The sequence below is a fragment of the Onychomys torridus genome, chromosome 3, assembly GCF_903995425.1.
Source record: "Onychomys torridus chromosome 3, mOncTor1.1, whole genome shotgun sequence".
In the NCBI taxonomy this organism is placed as follows: domain Eukaryota; kingdom Metazoa; phylum Chordata; class Mammalia; order Rodentia; family Cricetidae; genus Onychomys; species Onychomys torridus.
The window spans coordinates 56,583,170-56,610,489 of NC_050445.1; the positions used below are offsets into that span (position 1 = coordinate 56,583,170).

The 27,320-nt window shown below is 36.5% G+C and overlaps 1 protein-coding gene across 2 annotated transcripts in view; it reads left to right on the forward strand.

Annotated features, from left to right (window-relative positions):
• Thsd7a (thrombospondin type 1 domain containing 7A) overlaps window positions 1-27,320 on the forward strand; it is a 406,340-nt gene that overhangs the window by 305,851 nt on the left and 73,169 nt on the right. For both annotated transcript variants that reach the window (XM_036180854.1, XM_036180853.1), the window contains exons 7-9: window positions 9,140-9,334; window positions 18,923-19,157; window positions 23,001-23,116. In XM_036180854.1, the coding sequence (XP_036036747.1) occupies window positions 9,140-9,334; window positions 18,923-19,157; window positions 23,001-23,116 (546 nt within the window). The remainder of the gene's footprint in view (window positions 1-9,139; window positions 9,335-18,922; window positions 19,158-23,000; window positions 23,117-27,320) is intronic.

Below are 27,320 nucleotides of genomic sequence, written 5' to 3' on the forward strand. Positions count from 1 at the left end.
GACTCCATTTCCTATGGCCTCGAAGGAATGAAAACTTGGTTTGGATTTGAAATAATAACAGAAGTGAGAAAGATAGAGACAGAGAAGCTTTAGAACAGAAAACAAAGATGGAAGAAAATCACTTAAAGTAATTTTTGAGAAAATTAGGTTGGTTGAAGATATTTAAATGTCAACAAGTAAGTAGGTAATTGGATAAAAAGGAAGCTGGAGATATTTTTCATGTCGGGAATTTCATGAAGAAGTTGTCAAGTAAAAATTGCTCCAAAAGTACACAGTGTGTTTTACACAGTTACAGTGGGGAGAAGCTGAAGTCAGGCTGGCAGAAAGAAAAGACAAAGAATGTTTTATGTGCGAGGGTGGGCTAAGGGAAGGTGCTGGAGAGTCCTGCAGGGGAGGTTTCAGAATGGACTCTGCCTCTCAGAATGAGCTGTTCCTGAGATTCAGTGCTGCTCTCTATGGGCCATCTGTGTTTGCACACCTGCACACAAGGAAGCCAGGCACCTCCAAGTCTCATAGAGAAGGGAAACCAAGGTGCTCTGTCTTTACATGCTAAACCTTAGGAGAGATAGTTCTCAGCTATGTGAGAAAGATAATCTCTAGGCTTCAATACTGGTAAATAGCTTTGAGAATTACATAGATTTCAATGGAGGAAAGAAAAAAATGTATAGTTAAGTTTTAAAATAAATGCTCATACAGAAAGTGAGGATGGAAAGATCCCTTATCCCAGAGCGTGATTCAAGCTTCTCTCCAAATCAAAAGCAAGAATTCCAGCACAATTAAATTTGCTGTGAAGGATGCTGCCATCGAAATAGAATAGAATTCCTTTCATGCAGAGATATCTGTGACAAGGTATTAATAAACCAGGCTTAATGGATATTAGAATCTTAAGAAACATGACCTGATTCCCTTTCCCAGACATGAGGGGGAAAAAACTATTTGTAACAAAGAAAGTGGAAGGCTCCTATTTTCCTGTATATAGAGGAGACATACTTCTACCTTATCAACTATGGACTTCTCACACACCTCTCAGCAGCCACCCAGTAATTACATAAATTTCGAAGCCCACCAAAATTCTGTACATGACTACCATGAAAACAATGAGGGCAGGCTTGAGCTGAAATAAGCTCTCTGATTCGTTCTGTGTGAGGCTTCCTTTCTCCTGAGCTCCACTCCTCCCCTAAACCTCAGGCTCAAGCCTACACTAAAATATAATTGACAAATCTGCAACACTGCTCCTTAAAATGACTTATCCTGAACTTCTTTGCAATACTGAAGTCACAAATCCCATTTTAGCCTAAGTCAAGGTCCCTAAACCCTAGGTAAACTCCTCTGACTGCTGAAGGTGGCAGCGTGCAACTCTGCCACTGTCCTCTCATGGCTGACAAGAGATCCTAAGGGGCTTAGAATCTAGTAGAAAGCCTCAGCATAGTCTGAGGAAAGAAATGTTAAGGCCTGTATTGCCAGGTCCTAGTGAACTCATATTTTGGAAAGAAGCAGACACCAGTGGGGAGGGTTTGCTTGTTTGTTATAAAAGCAACATGTAACAGAGGATTTCAGACTCACTTCTTCTCATTTCACAAGCCTTTGCTGGGAAACTCCAAAGTGCCAAGGTCTGAACAAAGGGCATAGCCAGATCCAAAGACCTCTAAATAAAAGTTCTCATAGTCTACTTGGGGTACAGATGAGCAAACATACAGTTTAAAACTTTCCTCAGTAATCTGATTCTGAACCTCCCAACTTTGCAATGAGTTGCAGAGAGTTTAGTTTAAGGTTATAAAAAAACATTTTTGAGAAAAAAAGATAATGCAAATATGAGACTCCATTATCTTAATTTTTAAGCTTTTGTTGGTTAGCAAAGAAAAATGCAAATACACATTCTAACACTGTCAATATGACTTTTACAATAATTTTTGAACAGTACAAAAGATAATGCAATGATGTTTCATGGAGTTGCTGTAGAGTTTGTCTTGGTCTCCAGAGATAAATTTAATTCTCAAATTATAATGCTAAGGACTCATCACAGAATTTGCTTTTTCAACTAACATTTGCATCTACTTTCAGTCTGTCTAAGATCTCTTTTCTGTTTTTCATTTCAGCTCCATTATATTGATAAATTTTAATATTGAATAGAAATCCTTTATATAGACTACTACTGTAAACCAAAATATATGCCACAAAAGCTACATGTCAGAACTGTGGAGACGCCTTAGTCTTCCAAAGCACCCATGTTCAAACCCCAGCACCCTAATGCTGGCTTACAATTGTGTGTAACTCCAGTGACATGGATCAGCCACCCTCCAGTGGTCTCTGTGGACACTAAGCATGCATGAAAGCAAAACTTCCATACACATAAAAATAAATTTGAAGAGTAAAAAGATGAATTAGAATAATTCATTAGGTGTTTAAGGAACAATGCCAGCATATACTTAAAACATAGTTAATGGTGGGCTTAGTGTTTGACTTTTGCAATCTTGACCTTAATTCTTTCAAAGCCTTGACAAACAACAGTTTATCTTTTATATTTCATTTAAGACCTGTGAAAATTTATGTAATAAGTTTCCAGTATATGGTTTAAGAAAGGAAGAAAATCTGTGCTGAATCTGATTTCCTATTTTGTTTTATATCCCTTGAAAACTTCATGAATTTTTAGTATGATTATTTCAAGCAGATGTTCAAGTCTTTTGCTAGTGATAGGAAGCTCAGTGGAATGGACAGAATAGTTGGGAATTTCATGAAACAGTCTGAAATCTTCATCAAAACAGGCTGGATTCAGAGGATTTGCAGATTTATCTAAAGATGTCAAAAATACATGTTTCAGTTTATGCAAGTGAAAAAGATGAGTTATGAAAACATACTTTTTCTCTTGTTATTTTTGAGACTATAATATATTTACTTCATTTCTCCCTTCTCTTTTATCCTTCCATACACTTCCATATGCCCCTGCTTTCTTTCTTTCAAATTCATTGCCTTTGTTTTTTAAGCTATTGTTGCATTTGTATATGTATATACTTATATATGCATATATACAAATATATATATATATATATATATATATATATATATATATATATATATATATTCCTAAATATTATATGCTCAGTTTGCACAATGTTACTTTTATGTATGTTTCCAGGGCTGAAATTTTGGTATTGGAAAATCAGTTGGTGTGTGCTTCCCTGGGAAAGGCTATTTCTCCCACTCAGCATTCCATAGTAGCCTACAGTTCTTTGTGAAGGGTTGAGGCCTTATGGACTTCCTGTCCACTTTAGCATGTTGCTTATTTCCATCCTTGTTCAATAATGAAAACATATACTTGTGATTTAAAAAAAACTAAATGGATAGATACCAACTTTTATATCTCAGTCTTAATTTACAAAAATTAGTAAGCACATCAATTCAATTTTCTGGGTTAATTTCTTATATAGGATCTCACAGACACATGACACTTTTAAATGAGGCTTCAAAATGAAGTATAGGTTGAAGATGTAAATTAAAAATTCAGTGTTGTGTTCTATATTTCCTATAAAATATACGAGCTGGCGAAGTTAAAAAAAATCTAGAGCTTTGCAGGTGTATAAAAAATGAGTTATGTAAATATAAGCCAATTCTTTGAAATTATTTATATGTTAAATTTGTGCCATAAGGTGAGTATATTTACTACACAAAAGAGAATATGAAATGCTTTTAATGTTGTCATAAGCATGTCACTAAGATACTGTCTTCAAACCAAACAAAGAGAAGAAACGAATGTGCTGCTCATATCAGCACCAGCTCCAGTTCATCTGGCTGAGTCATCATCAGCATGTCCACCTGGATTTGAAGGGATGCTCATTCAGACAAACAGTGCCTCAAAAAGTCCCGCAGGGAATTTCTGAATGTGCCACAGTTGGAGGGCTCCCAAGATGAAAAAGGTGCATTTCCAAAGTTCTCAGCAGAAAAATTGCATATCTTATTCAGAATTATGTATTCTGAGTGATATTTTGCTATACACATATTAATATCTATATAATAACTGAAACTGTCATGAAAAACAATACTTAGCCAATTAAAGCAAACATAATTAAGAAACAAGTTCTAAGACTATGAAAGAGAAAATTATTTTTGACTGCTCTTGTGTAACCTTATTTCCATCCACTTCTTTCAACAAGGTAAAAATGACAGTCACAGTCTCACAAGGTGCTTCAGATATGAAACTGCTGGTTAAAAACATAGGCACATTTTACTATTTACTTGTTTTGTTTTCCTTTTACACTTATTTCTTTTAACTATTAATTTGTACATGACTTAGCCCTATATGTAGGGAAATTAGCTTTGAAAGACACAGCCCCTAAAGGTTTCAATTAGTCATATCAATTAAAGCTCTCATCAAAACAAAGTCAAAGATTTGAATGATTCTCAACTCTCACAAATTCATTATTGTGTGTTCAGTGGCTATGAGCCCAATGTATTAATATATAGAAAGGTTAGCACTACCTCTGTACTGAGGCTGAGTGTAGCTGCCACCATACATTACTTTTTGGAGAAGCAACTCAAGAGTACTGATTTCTTGACTTCTTTGTAGACAAAGCTCATCCATCAACTGCTTTAGTGTTGCGACTCTTCTAGTTAAAACAGACTGGCAAATTGGTTACCATCTCTGTCACTTTAATGACACTTCTGCTGTTTGAGACAAATAGCCAAAGCTTGATAACTCTCAATTTCCTTTAAAGTAAAAAAAAAAAGAAAAAGAAAATTTGATCTGAGAGTATAGCTTAGTGTCATAGCATGTACTTAGCTTGTACAAGGCCGTAGGTTCAATAATTGTCACTAAAAATTAAATTTAAAAATGTTTTTAAAAACATTGATGTCTATGTCTGAATATTAGTCGGTAAATTAGCTAAGATGCATGTATACAGCATTCATTAGACAAATGGATACCTAGTAATGATTTGTTAAGGTTCAGTCTTCACTTGTGTATATTCTCTCTATGAAAAGAAGTATACAGCTTGTCCCCTAAAAAAGCAAGAGCTACAACGTATAAAATTCAATTTATGTGGTTGCCCTTTAAAGAGGAAGTCTGATTCTGCTCAAACCAGAAGACAACAAACATCAATAAATGCTAGAGCAATATTTCCTAGATTTTATGTGTGTGTGTAAATCACCCAAGGATCTGTTGTAAGTGCACATTCTGGTTAACAGAAAGAGAGGCTGCATTTCCAGCCAACAGATGATTTATGCAATGTTTTCCACTGAGTACAGTTTGGTAAGGTTCTTGACTGCCAGAATGCACAACTGAAGAAATGTAGTTTTTTTTAATCCATATTAAGTACTTAGTCCACGTCCAAATGTTTGTTTCCCTAATACAATGTCCATTAATTTATTCATTTTATGCACAAAATATTAATTTTCTACTATGTGTCAGCTGTAGGTTCTAAGTACAAGGAACTAAACAATAAAGATGAATATTGGGTGCTCAAGATGACTTAATGTACAAAGACAATCTGGGCCAAGCTTGAACACTTGAATTCAGTTCCTTGGGCTCCACATACTGGAAGAAAAAAGCCAGCTCCAATGAGTTGTTTACTTGTTTGTTTATTTGTGCCTCCACACTCACAACACGGCACTTTTGCACTCACCCAACCATGCACACACACAAAGTAAATATGGAGAAGTGATAAATATTATGAGTGATAAATATTATGACTTTATTTAATCTTAATAACAGGTTCTTGAAGTGATTAAAATTGTGATCAAAAAATATGCAGTCACTGTGAGTGTATATGGGCAATAAAGACTGAATTTTTGTAGTCATCCGGACAACGAACAAAATTTTTCATACAAAGTTGAATTAGTTACTTTTCTTTTGCTGTAAAAACACAATGACCAAGGCAACTTATAGAAGAAAAAGTTTATTTAAGCTTATGGATCCAGGGTGTTAGAGATGATGATAGTGGAGTAAAGGTGTAACAAAATCCATGGTGGCAGGAGTGGATTCCTGAGGGCTCACTCATTAACTATAAATGTGAAGTAGAGAGAGTGATCCAAGAATGGCTGAGCCTTTAAAATCTAAAAGCCTGTCCCAAGTGACATACTTCTTCCAGAAAGGCCATGCCTCCTAAACCTTCCAAACAGTATCATCAAATGGGGGACAATACTCCAACGCCTGAGACTATGGGGGCTATTTCTCATAAAACCATCACAAAAGTAAAAAGAAATTGCAAAGTCCCTGCTTCAACCGTGAGGTTTGTTTGTGGAAAAAAAGGAAAACTAGCTATTGTGTCTAGAGCATAAGGCTTCATTGTGCCCACAGAGGCTGTGACTGTATGCCTGTGGCCTACACAGGATCCAAGGAGCACAAATCTCCACACAGATTGGGGAGCTGGTCACAAAGTCCCAACCCTAGCTGAGGAGCTTTCAGTCAGCCATTGATGGTTGCTGGTAGAGGGCAAGTCAGTTATCTTCAATGATGTGGCTCCTAAGAGGCTACCCATGCTTCTGATATCACTAAGTAGATTCACTTGGTGTGACTAATGCAGCACATGAAGTTTGGAGGAAAAGGTTGTGGGTGACATAGGGGAGGAACTGTAAAGACCAGAATAGATGGTGGATTCCATGAAAACACATGAGATACATGTATGAAATCCTCAAGCTATTTAAATAAAAGCTTCACTGTGAATGCCAGACAGTAATGGCTGAGAGATAAGAGAACTGAGAGACAAAATCATATCTGGTGAGGTAGAGGAGAGAGCAACATACACTCCAGAATCATCAGGGGATTCTCAAAAATTGCACCTGAATTAGTCTGCATAGTGACACCAAAAGTTAGTTTATGCTGTTTGGATTGAATAATATGCCTACAGGGGGGGAATAAAACAAAAAGCCTCCCTAAGCAAAGCATGATGAGTAAAGTGGCTAATATAAAGTGGGAGCAACTTAAAACATGAGGAAGGCCATTTTATATATCCCTTTGGTTTACACTCTAGCAAACAGAAACCCATCCCTTAAGTCAGGAAGTCTATTACAACAGTGTTCTTGCCATGAACTCCCAATTACTGCAGAATTATATCTCTCTGAGTGAGATCATTGGAAACTATTGTAGAAATCATGAACTGTCACACTTGTTAACTATCAGCTGCGGTTTGAAACTTTCTTGTCATTCCACAGGATACTGGAAAGAAAGTGAGAGAGAAGAGACGGCAGAGAGCTAGAACAATAAAAGATACCCCCTTGCCCTAAGAAAAAGCCCAGTTTAATAGAATAAAGTCATTATTATTATTATATAAATTATAAAATATTAGCTGCCTTATTACACAATAATGATTTTCTACTCTACTTAACATCTGTGTATCTATCTTTTAATCACATTGTCTTATTGGGTTACATGCCAAGCTTCGCAGCTATAATGAAAGCAGTATTTGAGAAATCAGAGTCACAAAGAGACCCTGTTGCCTCAGCTGTAATTCTAATGAACCTCTCCTACTAGTGAAGAAGGCTAATGATTTCAGATCTTACATACTAGCGGATATAAATGCACTTCAATTGACTTCTGATTTTTTTCCTAACAATGAAAGGCCCTCCAAAGTAGTAGTTATTAACATGTTAGCACATTTCCAATTTACTTCTGATTTTCTGTCTCACTTTTCAAATATGTGAGTAAAGCAGTGTGGAGTCCAACAGTGTTTCTAGCCTTCAACCAGAGAACATTCGCTTGGATTTGTTAGTGTAGTGATTGTCGAGAGTGGCAAGGCAGTAGCCTTCCTCCGCTGAATGTCTAATAGAACACTCAGGATTCTTTAAATTCATCCAGGATTGTGGATGTGTTACATGGCAAATAGCAGAAAGATTTTCCCTTGCTTACATGATATGTTGTTTCATTCTACACTGAGTAACTCAGGAGCACATTTGTAACCAAGTCACAGAATCCAGACTTCTATCAGAAATCTTTTTATCCCATTTGCTCACAGTCTTATTTCTTCTCCTTGTTCTTTATTCACAGTAATACTTTCATTTTCTCTAGCCTTTTATCTCATTTCATTCACTCATCAAATAGTAACCTGAACATTGTCTTAGTTACTTTTCTCATCACTAACAAAAAACCTGAGGAAACGACTTGCAGGGGAGACTCATTCTTTTGGCTATGGTTTGAGAGATTTAAATCCCTGCTCCTTGGTTCCATTGCTTTGGTGCTGATGATGAGGCAGAATCCCATGGCAGAAGGAGAAAGGGGCTGTCCACTTTATTGTGGACAGGAAGCAGAGGAGAACTGCAGACAGCAGACAGCCCCAAAGACATGCCTATCCCCAGGTCACACAATTCCTCAAGCCATGTGCCATTTTCTAAAGTCCCCAGATCCTCCAAAAGTAACACCACTTGCTGGGGGCTAATCATTCAGTTCATGAGCCATTGGGGAACATTTGCTCTTCAAACCACACATGTTGGCTATTTAATAGGATTTAAAGTTTTGGGACTAAGGGAGAGAGTTATATAAAGTTTTGCTTGCTATAAAACAAACAGCACTTTACCTAAAGCCCCATAGAAACTGTTAATGACTTTGAAGCACTTTGGTGACTCCTGCTTACTTCTGCTCATGCTCTGTCTTGTCTCCAGTCCTTTGCCTTCCCGTGTAGCCATCTTAAGTACTGGGGCATGGTGATTCTATTCTATCTTTTACATTTCCTGTCTAGGGGCCTTTTTTTAAGAAAGAGAAAGGTAACTAGTTGTAATAAGAAACACTGTCTCTGGCAGATCCAATAGCACTTATCTGTGAGTTGATCATGAAAACATTGACACACGCTATAGCTTCTACCACTGTTTATAAATCATAGTTCCCGTTGCACATTAATATTATAAATGTAAAAAATCGCTTGTGGGAAGATAGTGTAGGGTAAAAACACTTTCAGTAATTTGTTGGTTTCTATGCTTATAGCTCTGATCATTAAAGAAACCTCATTGATTTAGGGATTTAGGTGTTTGTTTCCATGTTTACCCTTTTCTGATACTCTTTTAACATTTCACCATAACAACCATATCTTCTTTCCACTTCATTTTTAATTAAGAGTTAATGGGAAATAATCTAATTCATTGGGACACCTGTCTTATTTCAATCACTCATTTTCCATGGACCTAATGATTGTAAAGTTGGTGGTAATGTGTTTCCCAGGAGAAGAAGTGAACAGACAGCTATGCAGAGATGCAATCTTTCCCATCCCTGTGGCCTGCGATGTGCCATGCCCAAAGGACTGTGTGCTCAGTGCATGGTCCACATGGTCCTCCTGTTCACACACCTGCTCTGGGAAAACTACAGAAGGGAAACAGATCCGAGCTCGCTCCATTCTGGCCTACGCAGGTGAAGAAGGTAAGGCCTCCAACTTCTTGACTGTTTCTTCTGAAAATTGATGACTATTTACTTTGTGTATCCTGTATAAGATGACATTCTATGAAAATACACTGACAGAAATCCAGCAATGAAAGACATTTAATATATATCTATCTGGTTTGATTCTATTCCCAATAATTAAACTTTCAAATTGTTCTTTAATAAAGAAAAAGGATGTTTTAAAGAATTTGCCTTTTGTTCAATTCACCTAATAATTCCTATTTCATCTACACCAAAGTGTACAAAGTGGTGAAAATTGAGAAACAAGTTCTAAAATGCCAAACTTTTTTTTTTCTATTTTGGTAGCTAGTTTTAGGCATTGGAAATCTAGTGCCTCATAAAATTTGTCATATATGTATAATATGAAAGTTATATTTTAAATTTTAGCATGGCTATTGCTTGGCTGAACACTATGAGTGTTCTCTACCATTCTTATTTTTGAGCACAGGCTCTAAGATCCACTGTACTCAAACACGGATTCACCCTATGGGGTGAATAAGGCATGATTGTCACAGATCACACCTCACCCACAAGCTTTATTGCCAAGTAATACAAGGCAGTAATTGCCTCTGAGCTGTTCTCCAAATGCTAATTTGTCCTCTGTGTGACTGGGTGAGACAGTGTCAAACTATTCTTATTTCTGGAAGATAACAGAGGAGATGGAAAACACGGGAGTCAAATTCTTTCACACAGAGGCACATTCTCTTTCAGGAATGCAGATGATGTGCAGCTGTAGCATCCCACACTAAATGACCCTTCTTATTCACATTTAGGACTGATAGAGCACAATTTCTCTTTATAGTAAACATATACACCTATTAACCCCTGAAATTCATTGATTTTGATTGGTTTTATATAATTTTGCCTTTTTATGTTTTCTGGCATTTTGGTCATAGTATCTCATAATCTTATTTAATAATATTGGCAATTATTTTACATAATAACTATGCAGATTATTTAATTACCTTGGCTTTAATACAAGTGCAACACATTATATATAAATGTTACCCTTTCAGAAATTTTATTAATTTTGTGGAGCTCTTAAGTATTTCTCACTACAATTGCTAAGAAAATGAAAACTTTTAGAAAAATACAGATCTTATAGAAAGGAAAAAACATTACTTTTCTGTGGTCTCAAAAACACCTCCAGCTTGAACAGACTACCTTCAGACTTCAAAGTCTATCAGCTCAGATTATGTCTTGAGCTTCATTAAAATTAGATCTGTGGTCACCCTGCTTCCTGTAAACCCATTATACTTGGCAGACATTTGCTGTGTGACTAGTAATGAGTGACTTTTCACCCCAAGTCACATAGCAAGGATTTTTGCTGTGTTTGCAAAACTGCAGAAGATCATTATGTCTATAGATGAGACACTTCACACTGAAAGGTCTTGAAGGTTTTAAAGGCAGAAATTCATGGTTCGTATTTGATACATATAATCCATTTAATTTGAAAGGGTAGGAGTTCAATAATTTGTAATCAAGTCTAATAGCTGCATCGTAAGCCAGTCACCATGAGAGGCTACAGATATTTGTGTAGTATACCAAAGGGCATGTATCTAAACATCATTTTAAGTTCAAAGCAGATTGAATATCTGTAAGTGGATGTCTTACTCTGTATCTCTGTCAGTGACATTTACAAAACATAGTATAATGTGTGAGACACTTAGTGAAGAACTCATCTGCAAAATAAATTTCCTCAATACCTGTTATTGGCTGGATATGAAAATAACCTTTTATCTTGTGGGAAATGAGGCTGTTTTGATACTGAGCTTTACAAAAATGGTTTTTATTTTCTGAGAGAACTACATCTATAAGAAGTCTTAAATTTTGTGTTCCTATCAATGATATTATAGTCTACAAAAGTAGGTATTTTATTATTCTACAAAAATTAGAGCTTGGAATGTGTCACAGATGTTTTTATGGAAACCACTGTGAAAATTTCATAGAAAAATAAAAGATAAAAGTTATATGTAGTATTTAGAGATGAGATTATATAATTTTGTAAAAAAAAAAAATCAATGTGTAGGGAAAGTGCATAGGTGTAGGGGTCTCTTTAACATAGTTGTTAGTGAACTCTGGGTCAAAGGGTGGCCTTACCCCAGGGAATCTGAACAACACAAGAAAATAGAAACTTTCAGAGGGAAAATTAGGTTCCTTGACTTGTCAAACAGTACCTCTGGCTTGAATAAATTATGTTCAGAAAAGGGGAAACATATAGTAAAATATTAATAAATGTAGCTATACCTTGAAGGCAATGGGCCTAACCTTTAGTCATTTTTTTCTGGTTATTAATATGAATAAGGATTTAAATAGGGGACGAATTGGGGCAGGGCAAGAGGTACATACAGTTTAATCCTTGACTGGACTGTGATTTGGTTTATAGTGACTCCAGGTCTGCTATGGCAAGATCTTGGAAAAGCCTTTATTTTGTGAATCCCCACCACCATCACCATCCAGACGTGACTGCTTCTACTTCCTGTCATGGAAGTTAAGGACAGACAGTCCCATCACTGGATATTCAGTCTGGAGGATATCCTGCTGTAGGATGGGGAACTAGAGAGATGCTTCAGCAGTTTAGAGCACTTGCTACTTTTGCAGAAGTTCACAGTTCAGCTCCTAGCATCCACATTGAGTAGTTCACAACCACCTGTAACTCCAGCTCTAGAGAACCTGAAATTCTCCCTGGCTTCCCAGGTACCAACACACTCTGTGGTGTGCATACACACAGACATACACATATAAATAAAATGGAGATGTATTTAAAAGAAATAAATCTTGCTTAATCTAGTGACCCAAGTAATTGAGAGTAACGGAGAATTCAAAATCTCATCTCCTGAATGTTCTATAATAACAATGGTGGCATTACTTCTAACATACCTTGCCAGAAATGCATGCATAAAATCTGACTCTGAAAAAATGTCAGAAAGTTGTTATATAATTATAAAATAATGCACACCAAGTATTCAGAATTGCCTATAAAAATTAAGGAAATACAGAAGAAATATTTCCAATCAAAGGAGACCAACAACTAACAGGACACCTAAATGTGATGCTTGATTCTTAATTAAGTCCTTGTTTTATGAGGATTATTTAGGGATAATTGGAAGTTTAGATGGGTCTAGGAGTACTGGATGTGTTTATGTAGGGGAGGATGCCTTACTCATAGGAAATATATTCCAAATTGTTCAGTTTGATGAGCCATATTCACCAACTTCTTACAAATGGTCCATGAAAATAACTGTTAATTCTGTGCTACAATTATGAAGGTAACTCAAAAGAATTTAAAAGAAAATAAAAGAATGAAAATAGTTTAGATATCTTTTCTTCCCATGCAATCTTAGATAACACTATACATCATAGTGTCAGCAATACACAAAAATATCTACAAAATAATTCATGCTGAAATATCATTAGGAAACCAAACCACAATTGGGAGCACCTAGAGATAGTCAAGGCATGAACACTGGAGAAAGTTGACTACAACTTTTAAGTTAAACCAGGAGGAGGCAAGAGGTTGCTGAAGAGACTTCCATGGGGAAGAGTTTGCTATGCAAAGACGAGGACCACACCCAATACTCATGTACAAAGATCTAGGTTTTGGGGTATGCTAGCAATTCCAGAGCTAGGGCAGCAGGGATAGAGGGATATTTGCGGCCTACTGGCCAGTCAGAATCACCTAATCAGTAAGCTCCAGTCTCAGTGAGAGATTGTCACACACAAAAGGTACACAGTTCCTGAGGAACAACACCTGGTGTTGATCCCTAAATTTCACACATGCATGTACCTGCACACACATGAACACATACCCACAAACACATGTATATAATATATACATGGAAAGGAACATGAGCCCTTCTTGGGGTCAGATTTTTACTTCTTGTTTTCTACTTATATAAAATTGAGAACTTACTAATTTAACATTGTGTGATTTTTTTTAGATAAGCATCTTTATGACATTATGTAAACTAGGATTTGTCCTCAAACCCACTTTAAATTTATGTGGAAGTTCCAAAAGAAAGAAACCCTTTAATAGTTGAGTCTGGCATAATATAAGAAGTGGTGTGTTGAATTTGAATCAAACATAAACATTAATGTTAGATTTTCAGTGTTTTTCATTTTGAATCCCTGTGCAGATCTTCAACAAACTTAATTTACAAAGGTAAAAATGATGTGCAAGTACCCTCACAAAGTGAAAAATGAGAAGACATTTGCTTCTGCAGAGTTCAGAATGACCTGATATAACTTCACTAGCCAAATGTCAGTGTGCTGTCGTATCTGCTGTGAGCAGAGAATAGTTGCAGATTGATATAGAATTATGCCAATTTTCTCAAATAATTAGAAGCCTTTGGAATCATATTTTACAGAAAAAAACTTGGAAGAAGTAATAGTTCTATTTCAATATGCTTGTGTTTTACAGTTTAGTGATTTTGATTATTAGAGTCATGAAGCAGCTGTGTTTCTTAGAGGATTCAAAGACACACAGATCCAGGGTCTGTGTAGATGTGAACATCACTTGGTGTCTAAGGGGATGGTAGCACTTCCCCACCCTCCAGCTTCAGATGATTTGAGGAGACTGCACAATAAGAACGCTCCTTCCTATTTCTGCTAATTCTCTTTATGATTCAGCTCTCCCAAGCACTTGTCAGGCCCTGGGCAAGGGCTTCTCACCAAGCAGACTCTGCCATGAGAGGATTTGCGCTGCAACAGTGGGTGATGGTAGAAACATGGTATCATCACTTCCTAACATACACTCCATCCACGTCCTTATCCTTGCCGCCATTCACTTTCTCGTGTGAACTCTACACTACGACTGACATGTCAACATGCTAATCCCCAAGGCCATACCTAGATGAATTGGTCTGCATCTGTTTTTACTTTTGATTAGGTAAAATGATCTCTTTTTTCTCATCTCAGAAACTTGCTATTTAAAATTCTTGCTCCTCTTAGTTCATTCCAGTGCCTCCTTCTTCCAGACATTTTTTAAGTCTCCAAAACACAATGAATCATACTTCTCTTAATCATTATTAAATTTAAAAATTACATACCTCTCAACATAACTCTGATGTTCCACAAAGAATTTTCCTCTTGAGTGTGTTTGCTCAGCCACTCTACCTCTCCTACTTATTTTCCTTACCACATGGCAATATCCTTGAGTGTAGTGAACTATTTCTAATCCCTCTGATGTCCCTTGAAGTTCCCCACAAAAATGCTGGGATACTGCACATCACACTGTATATACAGATATCCAGTTACCATATTGAATAAGGCTCTTTATATATATAAAGTTCCTCCCCCCAAGACCCCTCTGTCCCCACTCCGTAATCCACTCCTCTTCCATTTCTGTTCAGAAAAAGATGGATCCACCATGAGTATCAACAAAACATGGCATATCATGTTGCAGTAAGACTAAGCACCTCCTTATGTATTAAGACTGGGCAAGGTGAGCCAGTATGGGGAAGAGGGGTCCCAAAAGCCAGAAAAAGAGTAAAAGACAGCCCCTGTTCACACTATTAGAGTCCCATAAGAGGACCAAGCTACACAACTGTCACTTATATGCAGAGTGCCTAGGTCAGTCCCATGCAGGCTCCCTGGTTTTCAGTTTAGTCTCTGTGAACCCCTGTGAGCCCAGGTTAGTTGTTTCTGTGAGTTTCTTATGGTGTCCTTGATCCCTCTGTCTCCTAATATCCTTTCTCCCCCTCCTCTGAAGGATTCCCTGAACTCTGCCTAATGTTTGGCTGCGGGTCTCTGCATCTGTTTCTATCAGTTGCTGGACAAAACCTCTCTGATGACAATTGGACTAGGCACCAATCTGGTCACAAGAGATGGCCAGTTCAGGCTACGTATCCACTATTACTAGGAGTCTTAGCTGGGGTCATGAACAGGTCTATTTTCAAACCTGTCATATCAGCTGTAAATACATCAGTGCCAGAAACAGCAATTCCCTAACTCTCACCATATGTATTCTAACAAAGCTTCTGCAAGACTGATGTATATAGGAAAAGTTATGTTTTATTTTATATATTTTGATTTTTATTTATACTTACAGACTATATTGTGTGGTATATGCATACATATGAGAGGGAATATGAGCTGTGCATGTATATGGAGGCCTGAAAAGGATGCCAGGTGTTCTGTATTGTTACTATTTTATACAGTTTAGATAGTCTCTTACTAAGGTTGGAGATTACTAAAGCAAGCTCTAGCCACCCTCCAGTCTGTTTCTGGCCTCACGGTGCTGAAGTTACCCAATCATGCAACCACATCCAGTATTTTAAATGAATTCTGGGGCTTTGAATTCAGGTCTTTGTGTTTGCAGCAAGTACAGTTATCTGTCCCTAGCTCAATGCCTCTTGTTTCAATATAGCAGTTTCACCTAATAGCTGGAACATTTTATAAGTACATAAATATGTCTTGCTTTCTTTTTATTAAAATAGATTTTTTTTCTTACATAATATATCCTGATTACAGTTTCTCCCAACTCAACTTCTCCTAGCTCATCCTCACCTTCTTTCTAAAGGTTTATTTATGTAACAGAAGTTTTTTCAGGTCCAGTAAAGTCTTTCCTGTTGTTGAAACTATAAAAACAGCTACGTAAGGGTTTTAGTGTAAAGCCTAGATTTTTTACATGTAAGAGGACATAGTAAGTGTAAGTGTCATAGTTCACATTTTATAATTTCTCCATGACTATGGAAATACTCCCAAAAGCCCAAAATTAGGTTTTCTCATAAATAATAGATACTTTCAACATTGTACTTATCAATTTTTCTAACGTAAAATTATTCCCCCAAACAACACAGTGATGCTGCAATGACAGATTACACCAAAATTGCAATGTTGTAATAATTAAGACCACACTAGGGCTTATCGGTGCAAGGATCCTACATCAGATCCAAACTGCTGATGTGGCTTTAATGTGGATTAGGGCGAGAAAATAAATAGCCTTTGTGTCTATAAACTTAACAGCTATCTTGCAGTTCCTCGACATGTTATGCTGATGTTGTAGAAGTTCTCTTCTTTCCCTTATCATTTTCCCCCTAAGCCAAGCAGTCAATTCAAGTGTCAAAAGCAATTCAGAGGTTTAAAATCAGTTTTAACAGGATACTTATTCTTACAGTGAAAATGGTACAGGTAGAGAAATGCAGCATTTTACAAGCAATTTTAGTATTAAATGTAATGGAACTGTTAAATAAGTACATATAAAATCATATTTATAATTACATATATAATTGGTATGTATTTGTTAATGTGGAATACATCTAGCACCTGGAGGAAGGAACTCTAGGCATGCTCACTTATTTCTCTCCCAATACAATTAGCACGTTTTAGAATTAAGTGTATTCAAATCCTAAAAGTCCAAGCAAGGGTTGCCAGGGTCATCCAGTTGTATTACAGCAGACGGGATATGGAGTGTGACAGGTGTCCTTACCTTCATGAAGCAGGGACACTAACAAAATGTTCAGGACAGGTCATTCTGATGTTGGAACCACATTCAACAATGCAGAAATGATTCTAAATTGTTATTAACAAGCTGCTAATTGATTAGCTGCTGATCAGAGGGAAGTCAGAAAATATCTGTAATCTCTGGAGATCATCTCTGGTATTGCCACTGAAATCAAATCATCAATGAATTCAGCGATGAATTTCTCTAATCCCTGCCTTTAACAATACATCTCTTTATTTTCACAATTGGGTAAAATAAAGACATGATCTTCCTCCATTCCTTATTAACACACTGGTCACATCATTTCAGATGCTTGAGTTTATACGTTTATTAATTTGACAGTTGTGGACACAAATTAGGACCATACCTATGAAGTTCACACAATAGGGCTGGCACAAAAAAAAAAAAAAACCACGATACCAGAGTATTAACCTTCATATCTCTACCAATTAGAGATATGTCTTTCTTACCATTTAACATCCCCAGCATTATTGCTTTGTACCTTGGATGCATTTCTGCAATGCAGCAGCTAAGCAGATGTCATAGCGGAGTTGCCATCACTTGTAGTGATAGCAAGCATTGTTGTTCTGGCTGGAAATAGCAGTCCCAGCTATGCAAAAGGCAAACAATCAAAATCAGCTAAAGACCATTTGAGGAAAAAATAAATACTAGTTGTTTGATTAAGACTTTTAATACATCTTCTGGTGCAATTAAAAATCCAACAGGACTAGGGGAGTGTCTCTGTGATAGAAGACTTGCCTAACATGTGAAAGTCCTAGATTCCTTCCCCCAGAACTGGAAGGAAAAGAATGTAACAGCATCAAAATCTAAAGGCAGGTACTGCTATCCTGGAGAAAATTCTGTCAATTACATGGGACAATGTTTTTGTTGTATGTCTAGGCTGAGGCAGGATATTTGCATGTGAGTGCAGTCTTCAGGCATCAGATCCCTTGGACCTGGAGTTATAGGCAGGTGCGGCCTGCCTGATATGGGGACAGAGAACCAAACTGGAATCCTCTGCAACATCAGTATATGCTCTTAATGGCTGAGCCATCTCTCTAGGTCTTGGGACAAATCTTTATAAGAAATTTCATACTAGGCTGGTAAGATGGCTCAGTGGGCAAAGGAACTTGCCCCCAAGCCTGATGACCTGAGCTCAGTCTGGGACCCATATTGTGAAAAGAGAGAACTGACTCCCACAACTTTGCATTTGATCTGTACACACACCATGGCATATGCATACCCCACCCAATATATACATAAGTTTACATAAACAAATGAATAGATGTAATAATTTTTACTAAAAAATGAAATATCTGATATCACTAACATCTTTATGTCACAGATGATAATACCATAAAAAAAACACAAACTTTGATGTGAATGAGTTCAAACTGACTGAAAAGATCTGGACTTTGAATAGAGAAGTTAAAAACTATCTTTTCTTGTAATTTTTCAAAAGCAAACGTGGAATTAAGTCATAGAAAGCTGTTTCAATAAGCATACAAAAATTAGAGTTAAGCAGAAAATGTTGTTTAATGGTTTAATTGGAAAGCATTTCTTTTTCTTTTGAACACATAAAATGATAGTGCATTGCACAGCCAATGACACCATAGATTTGAACAAATCCATTGATTTCTCAGTAATAGTCTAGAAGATCCTAAATTTTCATCCAATTTTAACATATTTGCATGTAATCACCCTAAACTCTAATACCTTAAAGTAAGCATTATTTAAAACCCTGGATTAAGACTTTCTATTTAAAAGATGGCAACTGAAAACACATTCAGATATTTTCATCCACAGTGTGAAGTTTTCTGTAGCTTGTGGTTAACAATACTGTGGGCTTCCTTATGTTTGATGTTGGGTTTCTCTGAAGAACAATGTCTTCTCCTCAAAGTCCTAAATTATCTTCAATATCTAGTATGTATACTGTATGCTTCATATTTTAAGCTAGATCATGAAAAAGAATAATTTACCTCTTTTGTAGTATGCTGGTAGAATACTATGTGCTCAGTAAGTGGTCAGCATCATCGTTATCAGCTCTGAAAATTCCTAGGAAGAGAGAACAATGAAATTCTTTGGCTCTCTGTCTAATCTGCTATCATTGTCCATTTCTGTAGGTGGAATCCGCTGCCCGAACAGCAGTGCCTTGCAAGAGATGCGCAGCTGCAATGAGCATCCTTGCACTGTGTATCACTGGCAAACTGGTCCCTGGGGTCAGTGTATAGAGGACACATCAGTGTCATCCTTCAATACGACTACAACGTGGAATGGGGAGGCCTCATGTTCTGTGGGCATGCAGACACGAAAAGTCATCTGTGTGCGAGTCAACGTGGGCCAAGTGGGACCCAAGAAGTAAGGCCTTTAGAATGTCAGCAGTAAATCCTGTGGTCAGCCAAGCAGAAGATTGGCTTGGGCTTTGCTTGCTTCGTTAAATGGAGTCTTTTGATGCTTGTCATTCCTGTCCCCAAGAGAAGATTTGTTTCAGTGTCAGTTGCTGATAAAGCTGTAACTATTTCTGAGTCTTGTACATGGAACCTATAAATTCTGTAGAAACCTTTCTACCTGGTCCCCATTTTCAATTCTACTGTAGAACAGTCTGCTTTTTTTAAGCTATTGAGGTAAAGAAAGAAGTCTTGCTCTAGGCTTGGCTGATCAATAATGATGGTATACAAAGTCCTATCAGTGGAGGTCATCCATGACTTCCTGTATATCCCTGGGCTTGGAGGCTGACAATCTATTTAATTGAATAGAGGCCATCTATGATCTGCCTTCCTTTTCCCCCAGAAAATACTATATCACTAGTAATAAGGCCAAACTTACATTTTTCAGTAGTAAAATGAGTAACCACTTACTTTCAATAGAGAGCCTTGGGATAAGATGGCTCTTAAGATAAAGTGAAAAAGAGAAAAATACATCAGTTTCTGATGGGTTAGGAAGATGGTAACAACAAAGGAAACAATTTGCTAGTGGGGGCACAAAAACATGGAGATGGGAGGTGTTAAGGGTATCTTGTGACTATTATAAGCAAAACCAAGTAATGTCATGGAGGAAAAATCAATTCTTAGAGAAAAATTAATGAATTTTCTAAAAAAATATTCTTTTGAGTGGGAACATCCTATTTATTTTTTGAAACAAAATAACTTCTTTAGTCATTCAAATGTCCTTAGCCATATGGAATGTGGACAGCACAAGCAACATGTTTTACATCAGTGTAACTGTGGCCTTGTGTTTCCTAAATTATCAGCCAGGTGACTTTGACAAAGCTAACTGAAAGCATTATAAAATGAAAAATACTCTGATGTAGTCATTCAATGGACATTAGAAATGGCTGTTTTAAAAATGCAAGATATTTATTTTGCTTTTTTCTATCAGTGACTTTAGCGCTTTGAAAATGTTGTGGATGTATAAAAAGCACTCGGGTTAGTCTCTCTTCTTCCTGTCTCTCTTCCTCCCATCCCTATAATGTCCCCTTCTCCCTATCTGTCCCTTTTTCAGGTGCATGATTTTTGGTTTTGTTCTATTAAATTTTCCACGAGCATGAGAATAATTTATCTCACATATGGAAATATATGAGTCCCATTACGCACTTTTATCTGGCTATCATTGCAGATATTAAAGATATTTAGCTCTATAATATATATATATATATGTACATATATATATATATATATTGAAATTTGAAAATATATTAGAAAATAAGTGCCAAGGAGATTTGCATAAAGTGAGAGACCATTCTGCACATTTCATATTGTAACCTCAAACCAATATGTTAATGGGAATTATACTTAGGTTGTTATTAATCTGACTCAGGAAATTAATTTGCAATATATTAAAATTTAATGGTGCTTAGCAGCAGCAGGGGTGAAAGTCCCAAGTCAGGCAAAGCCTGATTCTTGTTGGGATAAGAACAGAAATAGAAGTGCTCAGTAGACCAGACAGAATGAACAATATTATATTGATTTGCAACTTTCTGTTTGACAGACAATGGCCTTTCAAAGGTTGCAACTTAAAGCTACTACAAACTAAAATACTGTTCCAGAGTGAGGGGTGTACATTTGAAAGGATCTCTGTGTGAAAGAGCCTAATGGATCCTGTGTCATGAGATCATTCACTAAGAAGGGTGTCCTGATGCCTTACATCAGACCACCACAGTAATCCAGCAAAAATTTACTATGCCTCTACAGCTGTTTTTCAGTGACCTGGATATGCCCATAGATTTGTTAAATCATGTGGGTTTCCTTTGCCTTTGAAATTGTGGGAAATGAAACCATGTACAGTGAGTTCAACAGAAAATGTTATTGCCCTTCTCCCTAAATGCTAGGTTAAATTCAATGAATGCTTTCCAATACAAGTCATTTGAAACAAAAATGCAAATAGAAGCCTTGTTTTAAACTCTTCTTAATAAAATAGATTACTGAGAGATGGCAAAATCAATGTTATTGATCTTATCTATCCTCCCAAGTAACAAACTTCAACTCCTATCACATCTGTTTAATTTGACCTTGAATAAGATTGGGAGGAGGGAGGAATCAATTGTTTGATTTAAACCACAAATGCTAACTACACACAGTTCCAGGGAAAGGAAGCACGTTGACTAAAACAATTGCCTCACCAAAGGAAGTCAGAATTCATTTTATGGGATGAATCTAGGCTGTATAATTTATCTTTGTGTGTTCACTTAATGACTTTGTTGTTAGTAATTTTGCTCTCCACAGTTAGCCCAGTATCTTGCTGTGGCTATTTCCAAACTAAAAGAATATGTAGAGGGTCAATGATAATGTTGTAAATTCAATTGATTTATTTGGAGCTACATATTTGAAGAGCATGCAACTGAGTAATGGCCTCCCATTGTTAAAGTTATAAAATGCCTCAATGAAAAGAATTGCTTTCAATAATAATTACTGACCAGTAGCTCCATAATCCCAAAAGAACTCTTTAGATTATATGTTGTATTTTGTCATGTTTTCAAGTTAAATTATAACTCCAGTCTTTCAAAAATCTAAATCATAAAAATACATCAATTTCTGTGATTTATACTTTTTTAAATATTTTCTGCCCAAATTTTAAAGAATCATAATAATTAGGAAAATCCAAGTTTATCCTCAACTAAACAAGGAGATTATTGTTATTTGACATGTTAAATATTAAATAGTTTTAAAAACGACTTCCAAATAAACCTGAGCATATAAAGAAAGAGAATATGTATTCTATTTACAATAGAAAAGAGTATTATATTTGTATGGGAGAAAATACATGTAGGCAAATAATTATGGGATATGTCAAAATGAAGTCTCAGCAAATGCTATAAAGAAATTATTGGAAACAAATAGTGTTAATTATTATTACTCACTGTTTACTTCTTTAAAGTGACTAATATAGAACTAGGAAAGAAGGCACACACCTTTAACCCCAGAACTCAGGAAGCAGAGTCAGGTAGATATCTGTGAGTTTGAGGCCAGCCTAGTCTTCAAAGTAAGTCCTAGGCCAGCTAAGGCTGTACAGTAGGACCCTGTCTCAAAAAATAAACAGAGAAAGAAAGAAAAAAATGAAAAAAGGAAGAGAGAAAGGAAGGAAGGGTGGGAGGGAAGGAGGGAGGGAGGGAAGGAGGGAGGGAGGGAGGGAGGGAAGGAAGGAGGGAGGGAAGGAGAGAAGGAAAGACAGCAAGCAAGCTTGATGGCCTATGTTCAATCCCAGAACCAACAACCAAGCACTGTCTCATGTCCATACCCTCTCATATTCTATTCACGCATATGCATGCATAATATGACAGTAATATTAATAATTATTATTAAGAAACATCTGTCATAATATTTTTGTCATATTATTATGAAATATTTAGCTACAGATACAAAAATTTTGTCCTAACCTTGGTAATTTGAATTTCTACAAAATTTTTATTATGCATATTAGTAATATCTATTTACTAGTGGAGAGATTATCCTAAAGGCAGGGATATAGTGGTTATATTTCTTCTAGAACACATGAGTGTCATTAAGTATACATATTTACATGTGTAGTCTTGTCCAAATACGGTTGGGAGAGAATTAACTAAATGGTGCTTGTTAAAAGTGGCCGTGAAAGCTAAGGAATAGAGGCTGGTGGCTGTGACGCAGACAGCAAAGAAAACTGGGAGGGGATTACGGTACTTGGCTTTGTGGATTGTTAAAGATGGAATAATTTCTTTGTTTGTTCTAGGTGTCCTGAGAGCCTTCGGCCTGAAACAGTGAGGCCTTGCTTGCTTCCTTGTAGGAAGGATTGTATCATGACCCCATACAGCGACTGGACACCATGTCCCTCTTCATGCAGAGAAGGTATGGGGTGTAGATTCTGAAGGCTCTTCACCCAGGAGGACCTCATTCCGCAGGACATTTGACTTCTTCTGGATGAGCAATATTTGTGATTCTTATACAGGGCCTTGTTCTCCTGGCTTTTCATGAAAGTCAAAACATCTGAGTTTCTCCCTGGAAATAATACTGAGTTAGAGTTCCAGGAAGGCAGTAAATTTTATGCCAGAGTATGCCTTGAATTTTTATTATATACCTCAAATTGAAATTATTCTAGATTTTATTAATACATCTTATCTTTCATTAATCATGAAAGAATGTATACTGGTCTTGTGAATTTTTAAGAGAGTTTCCAAGTGGCCTCAGTACACATGGCTTCTAACCTACTTATAGCCAAGAAATAACCTGAGACCAGGTTTGCTACAGATTCAATTTTTTGGCCCAACGATGGGAATAAAGCAAAGAGAAAAACGGTCGAGTTGACTCCCTGCCAACATTTAATGTGCCATGAGGCATTTCTAAGATGGGTATTTGTTCCCTGCAAGGTTTGGTTTTGCTTTTGTGACTTGCAAAGACTCTTTTTAATCATGGCCAGTCCCCTGATAAATCTTCCTTACCCTTCAGGGAATGGTCTTTTAGCATTCCCACTGAGAGAAATTTTCACACCTTCCGTGTGACTTACACAATAACAGCAAATTTTCTCTCAGTGTCACAGACAGCACAGTCTCCGGTTTTCTCCTTAGCTCTCTCAACCTGTACATTGTCTTTATGCTTTCCTTATGTTTATGCTTCTTGACTCTCACTGGAGATTTGCAATTTGGAGCTATTTTCTAGTTTAATGACTATTTTAACTTGCTGAACTTTATTCTAAATCACTCAGTTTTCTGAATGTTTTAATTGATCATTTTTACAGATTATCCTGTGTATAGTTGAAGCACAAGTTTGGGGAGATTTTGTTTATGAGATAGGACCTACATCTGGAGAGCAGTTTTTGCGATCTTCCTTCCTCTATGTGCCAGTTTCCAGGATTAGACACTACACCACATCTGGAATACTTTCCTTTATATTTTGTAGCACACTATTAAAATATTGTATGAAACTAAACTGGTAGCAGAGCAAGAAGAGATTTTTGTTGTTGTTGTTGTTGTTTATTTCAGTGTCTTTTAGAATTCTTCGTAGCTTTGGTGGGGAAAGAGTGACTGCCATTAGTCTGCTTGTTTTTTGAGATGGAATCTTCCAGCCCAGGTTGGCCTTGAAATTACTAAGTAGGTGAGGATGGTCTTGGACTTTGGATGTTCCTGGCCTCACCAAGGACTTATATTACAGATATGTAGCACCATGCCATTTTTTGTTAGTGTGCTGTACAAGGCTAATCCCATAGCAAGTCTACCAAGTTAGCTATAACCTCAGTTCATATTAGGTTTTTGTAAGATTGTTAATGGTTTAATAAATATTACTTTAACTACAAAGAGATAAAAGTTAATGACATGAATTTTCTAAAAAGCAATGACATTTTCTGATTTTTCAAATAGATTTTATGATCTTATTTCTTTATTTTCTCAAAAGCCACATAAAATATGGTTATTATTAACTTGATCATTATCAAATAATGTGCGATCTCTGAAGTTTTTGGTGCTGTTCATCTCTTCAGTGATAAAGTTTATCTACTATATTACATTATATCACATCACATTGCATGTGAAATCTTGTGTTTTGTTTAGGCTCAGGTTTTGGTTTAGTCTATAATAATGACAAGGTCTTATAGGACAGGCACAGCATGCTTGCTTGTGCTCACTCTGTGGCAAATACTTCAGTTGGCTACATTGGAAACATTGAGATCACAATAAAATAAAACTTTCTTAGAAAATTTGAACTGAATATTATTAATTTGAATATAATTTTGAATTATAATTTTGAATGCAGTGTCTCGAATGGAATAAACTTGTTGAAGAAATGAAAGTGGTAGCAGAAGTGGAAAGAGGATTACAGTGAGGTCAAGGTGGCTAATTAGTGAAGCTTCTTGAGCTTGTGGCTAAAAGGTAGATGGATAGTGATGTTAATGTCAGAAGTTTAGGAGAGCTGGTGGTTTTTAAAGGTAGAAGGAAAGAGAAAGAATATGAAATTGCTAAATGGAGCTAAGTTGCATCTGTTAAGGGAAGTGTAGAAAATTTCAATTAAGATATTGAAGATGAGAGATTGGATATTCCAAATGAATGTGTAAATAGAAATGTCAGAGGATGGAGAGGAATGAGAAAAGTAATAGGTTATGTCTGTGACAGTTCTGTGGATCCGAGTGATAATGAAGGAACACGGTGCTAAGCCGGTATAATGTGAGGTATAATGGGTTTAGTTGGATTGATCACTTGGTCAAATATAGGCAATTGTTCTAAGTTAAAACTCAAGTTGCCTCTAGATGACAGTTCTTTCCAGGATCTAAGAGAAGAGTGACCGCTCTGTGCAGGGACACCAGCTCAGAAACCTGCTGACATGGAAGCAGGAGGCTCTTTGGTGATGGAAGATATAGACAGGAATCTACTTGGGTGGAAAATGTTCTCTCATCTAAACAGGAAACCAGCTCCACCTCCTCCTTAAGTGAAAGCTATATGCTAAATCTCCTAGAAAATATTTTTCAGACACCAGAAAGTTATGCTCTTAGATTTAAAAGTAATAACTGTAATTGTGTGTTAAAGACATAAAAGGAGTGGAATTACAGAGGAAGAATAGTGGAGGATGCTATGTGCTCTCCAAGAAGCTTTTTCTGCTCCCCTGCTGACTTCTGTAACTGAGCAATGGGGGACTGTGGCCTTGCAGAAGGGTAGCCTTTTGCTCTAGTGAAGAAAATGAAACAATGGCATGAGGCTAATATTTTCCTAATTTATTTAAGAAATGGTCTAATCCACGTGCTGTTAAAATTGCACTGACACCAAGTGCTGGGAAATAGCAAGCCGGGTGGTGGTGGCTCACGCCTTTAATCCCAGCACTCGGGAGGCAGAGCCTGGCTGGTCTCTATGAGTTCAAGGCCAGCCTGGTGTACAGAGTGAGTACCAGGATGGGCACAAGCTACACAGAGAAACCCTGTCTCAAAAAACCAATTTTAAAAATTGCACTGACTTCAGCATATGACTAAAAATTCCAAACAAAGTTTTGTGTTCAATGACAGGCAATGAGAAAAATAATTCAGGAATGGAGAATTTCTTTTTTAATTTAAAATTTCAGGTAAATCCTAAATTTTATGACTTTTTTATTTATTAGAACTTGGAACTATCCTTCTAAAAATCAGTTTGAGGGGGTAAAATTACAGTGTAGTATTGCAGAAAATGGAAATAATTAGTTAGGTATCAAGGAATAATAAGAATGGGACATTTGAAATATTATTCATTTCTCTCCCATGATACACCTTGAAAAAGAACCAATGTCAATAAAGATCAATATTAAGTTGTGGGTAGTTTGGTCCTCAAATGGTTGTGAACTAGTTGAATTTCAAAAAATTATTCATGAATTTTGAAAAATTCCACTTTAAATTATAAATAATTTTTGGATAAAATTTGTTACTCTAATTTATGAAAAGTAAGTTCTTGTGATCAAATAATGGATTTAAATGTTCCAGTTCTGTTTGTTCCCGTTTTTTTCACACTGATTACCTTGAGAGCCAGACAAAATGTTGCAGGAGCCATGTTCTCTACTCAGCCCCTGAGTCAATCACACACTAGAATTACCCCAAAGATCAAAAGATTACCTTCGTATTTTACTTCTTGAATCAATATTTACTTTGCCAACTCACATACTGCTACTCCAACTGGCCATTCAACTTTTGATTAGTGTAACAAATAAATTTTACTCTTAATTCCTTCCACAAGTAATTTCTTTGATGAAATATACTTTGAATGTCTTGAGATAACTGAAAAACTGCTGAAACAGTTTTATAGATTATGTACTTTCTTAATTTGTGACTTTACAAAACCAGTTATTTTGCATGTATAATTCCCTTTTCTTATTCTCTCTTACATAGGGATTTCTGAGTAAAAGTACGGCACACAGGAGCCTTTATAATTTCGTGCTCATTATTTCTCAATGAAATAAATTGTTTGTGCTTAATTCTCAATGTAAAGGTTTGTTGGTTCTTAATCCTCAATGTATAGGTTTTGGACTTAAGCAGGAATCTTAACAGGTCTTATTAATAAAAACTAACCTGAAGCCAGTTATTGGGGTGAATGCTGGAAGATCAGAGAAG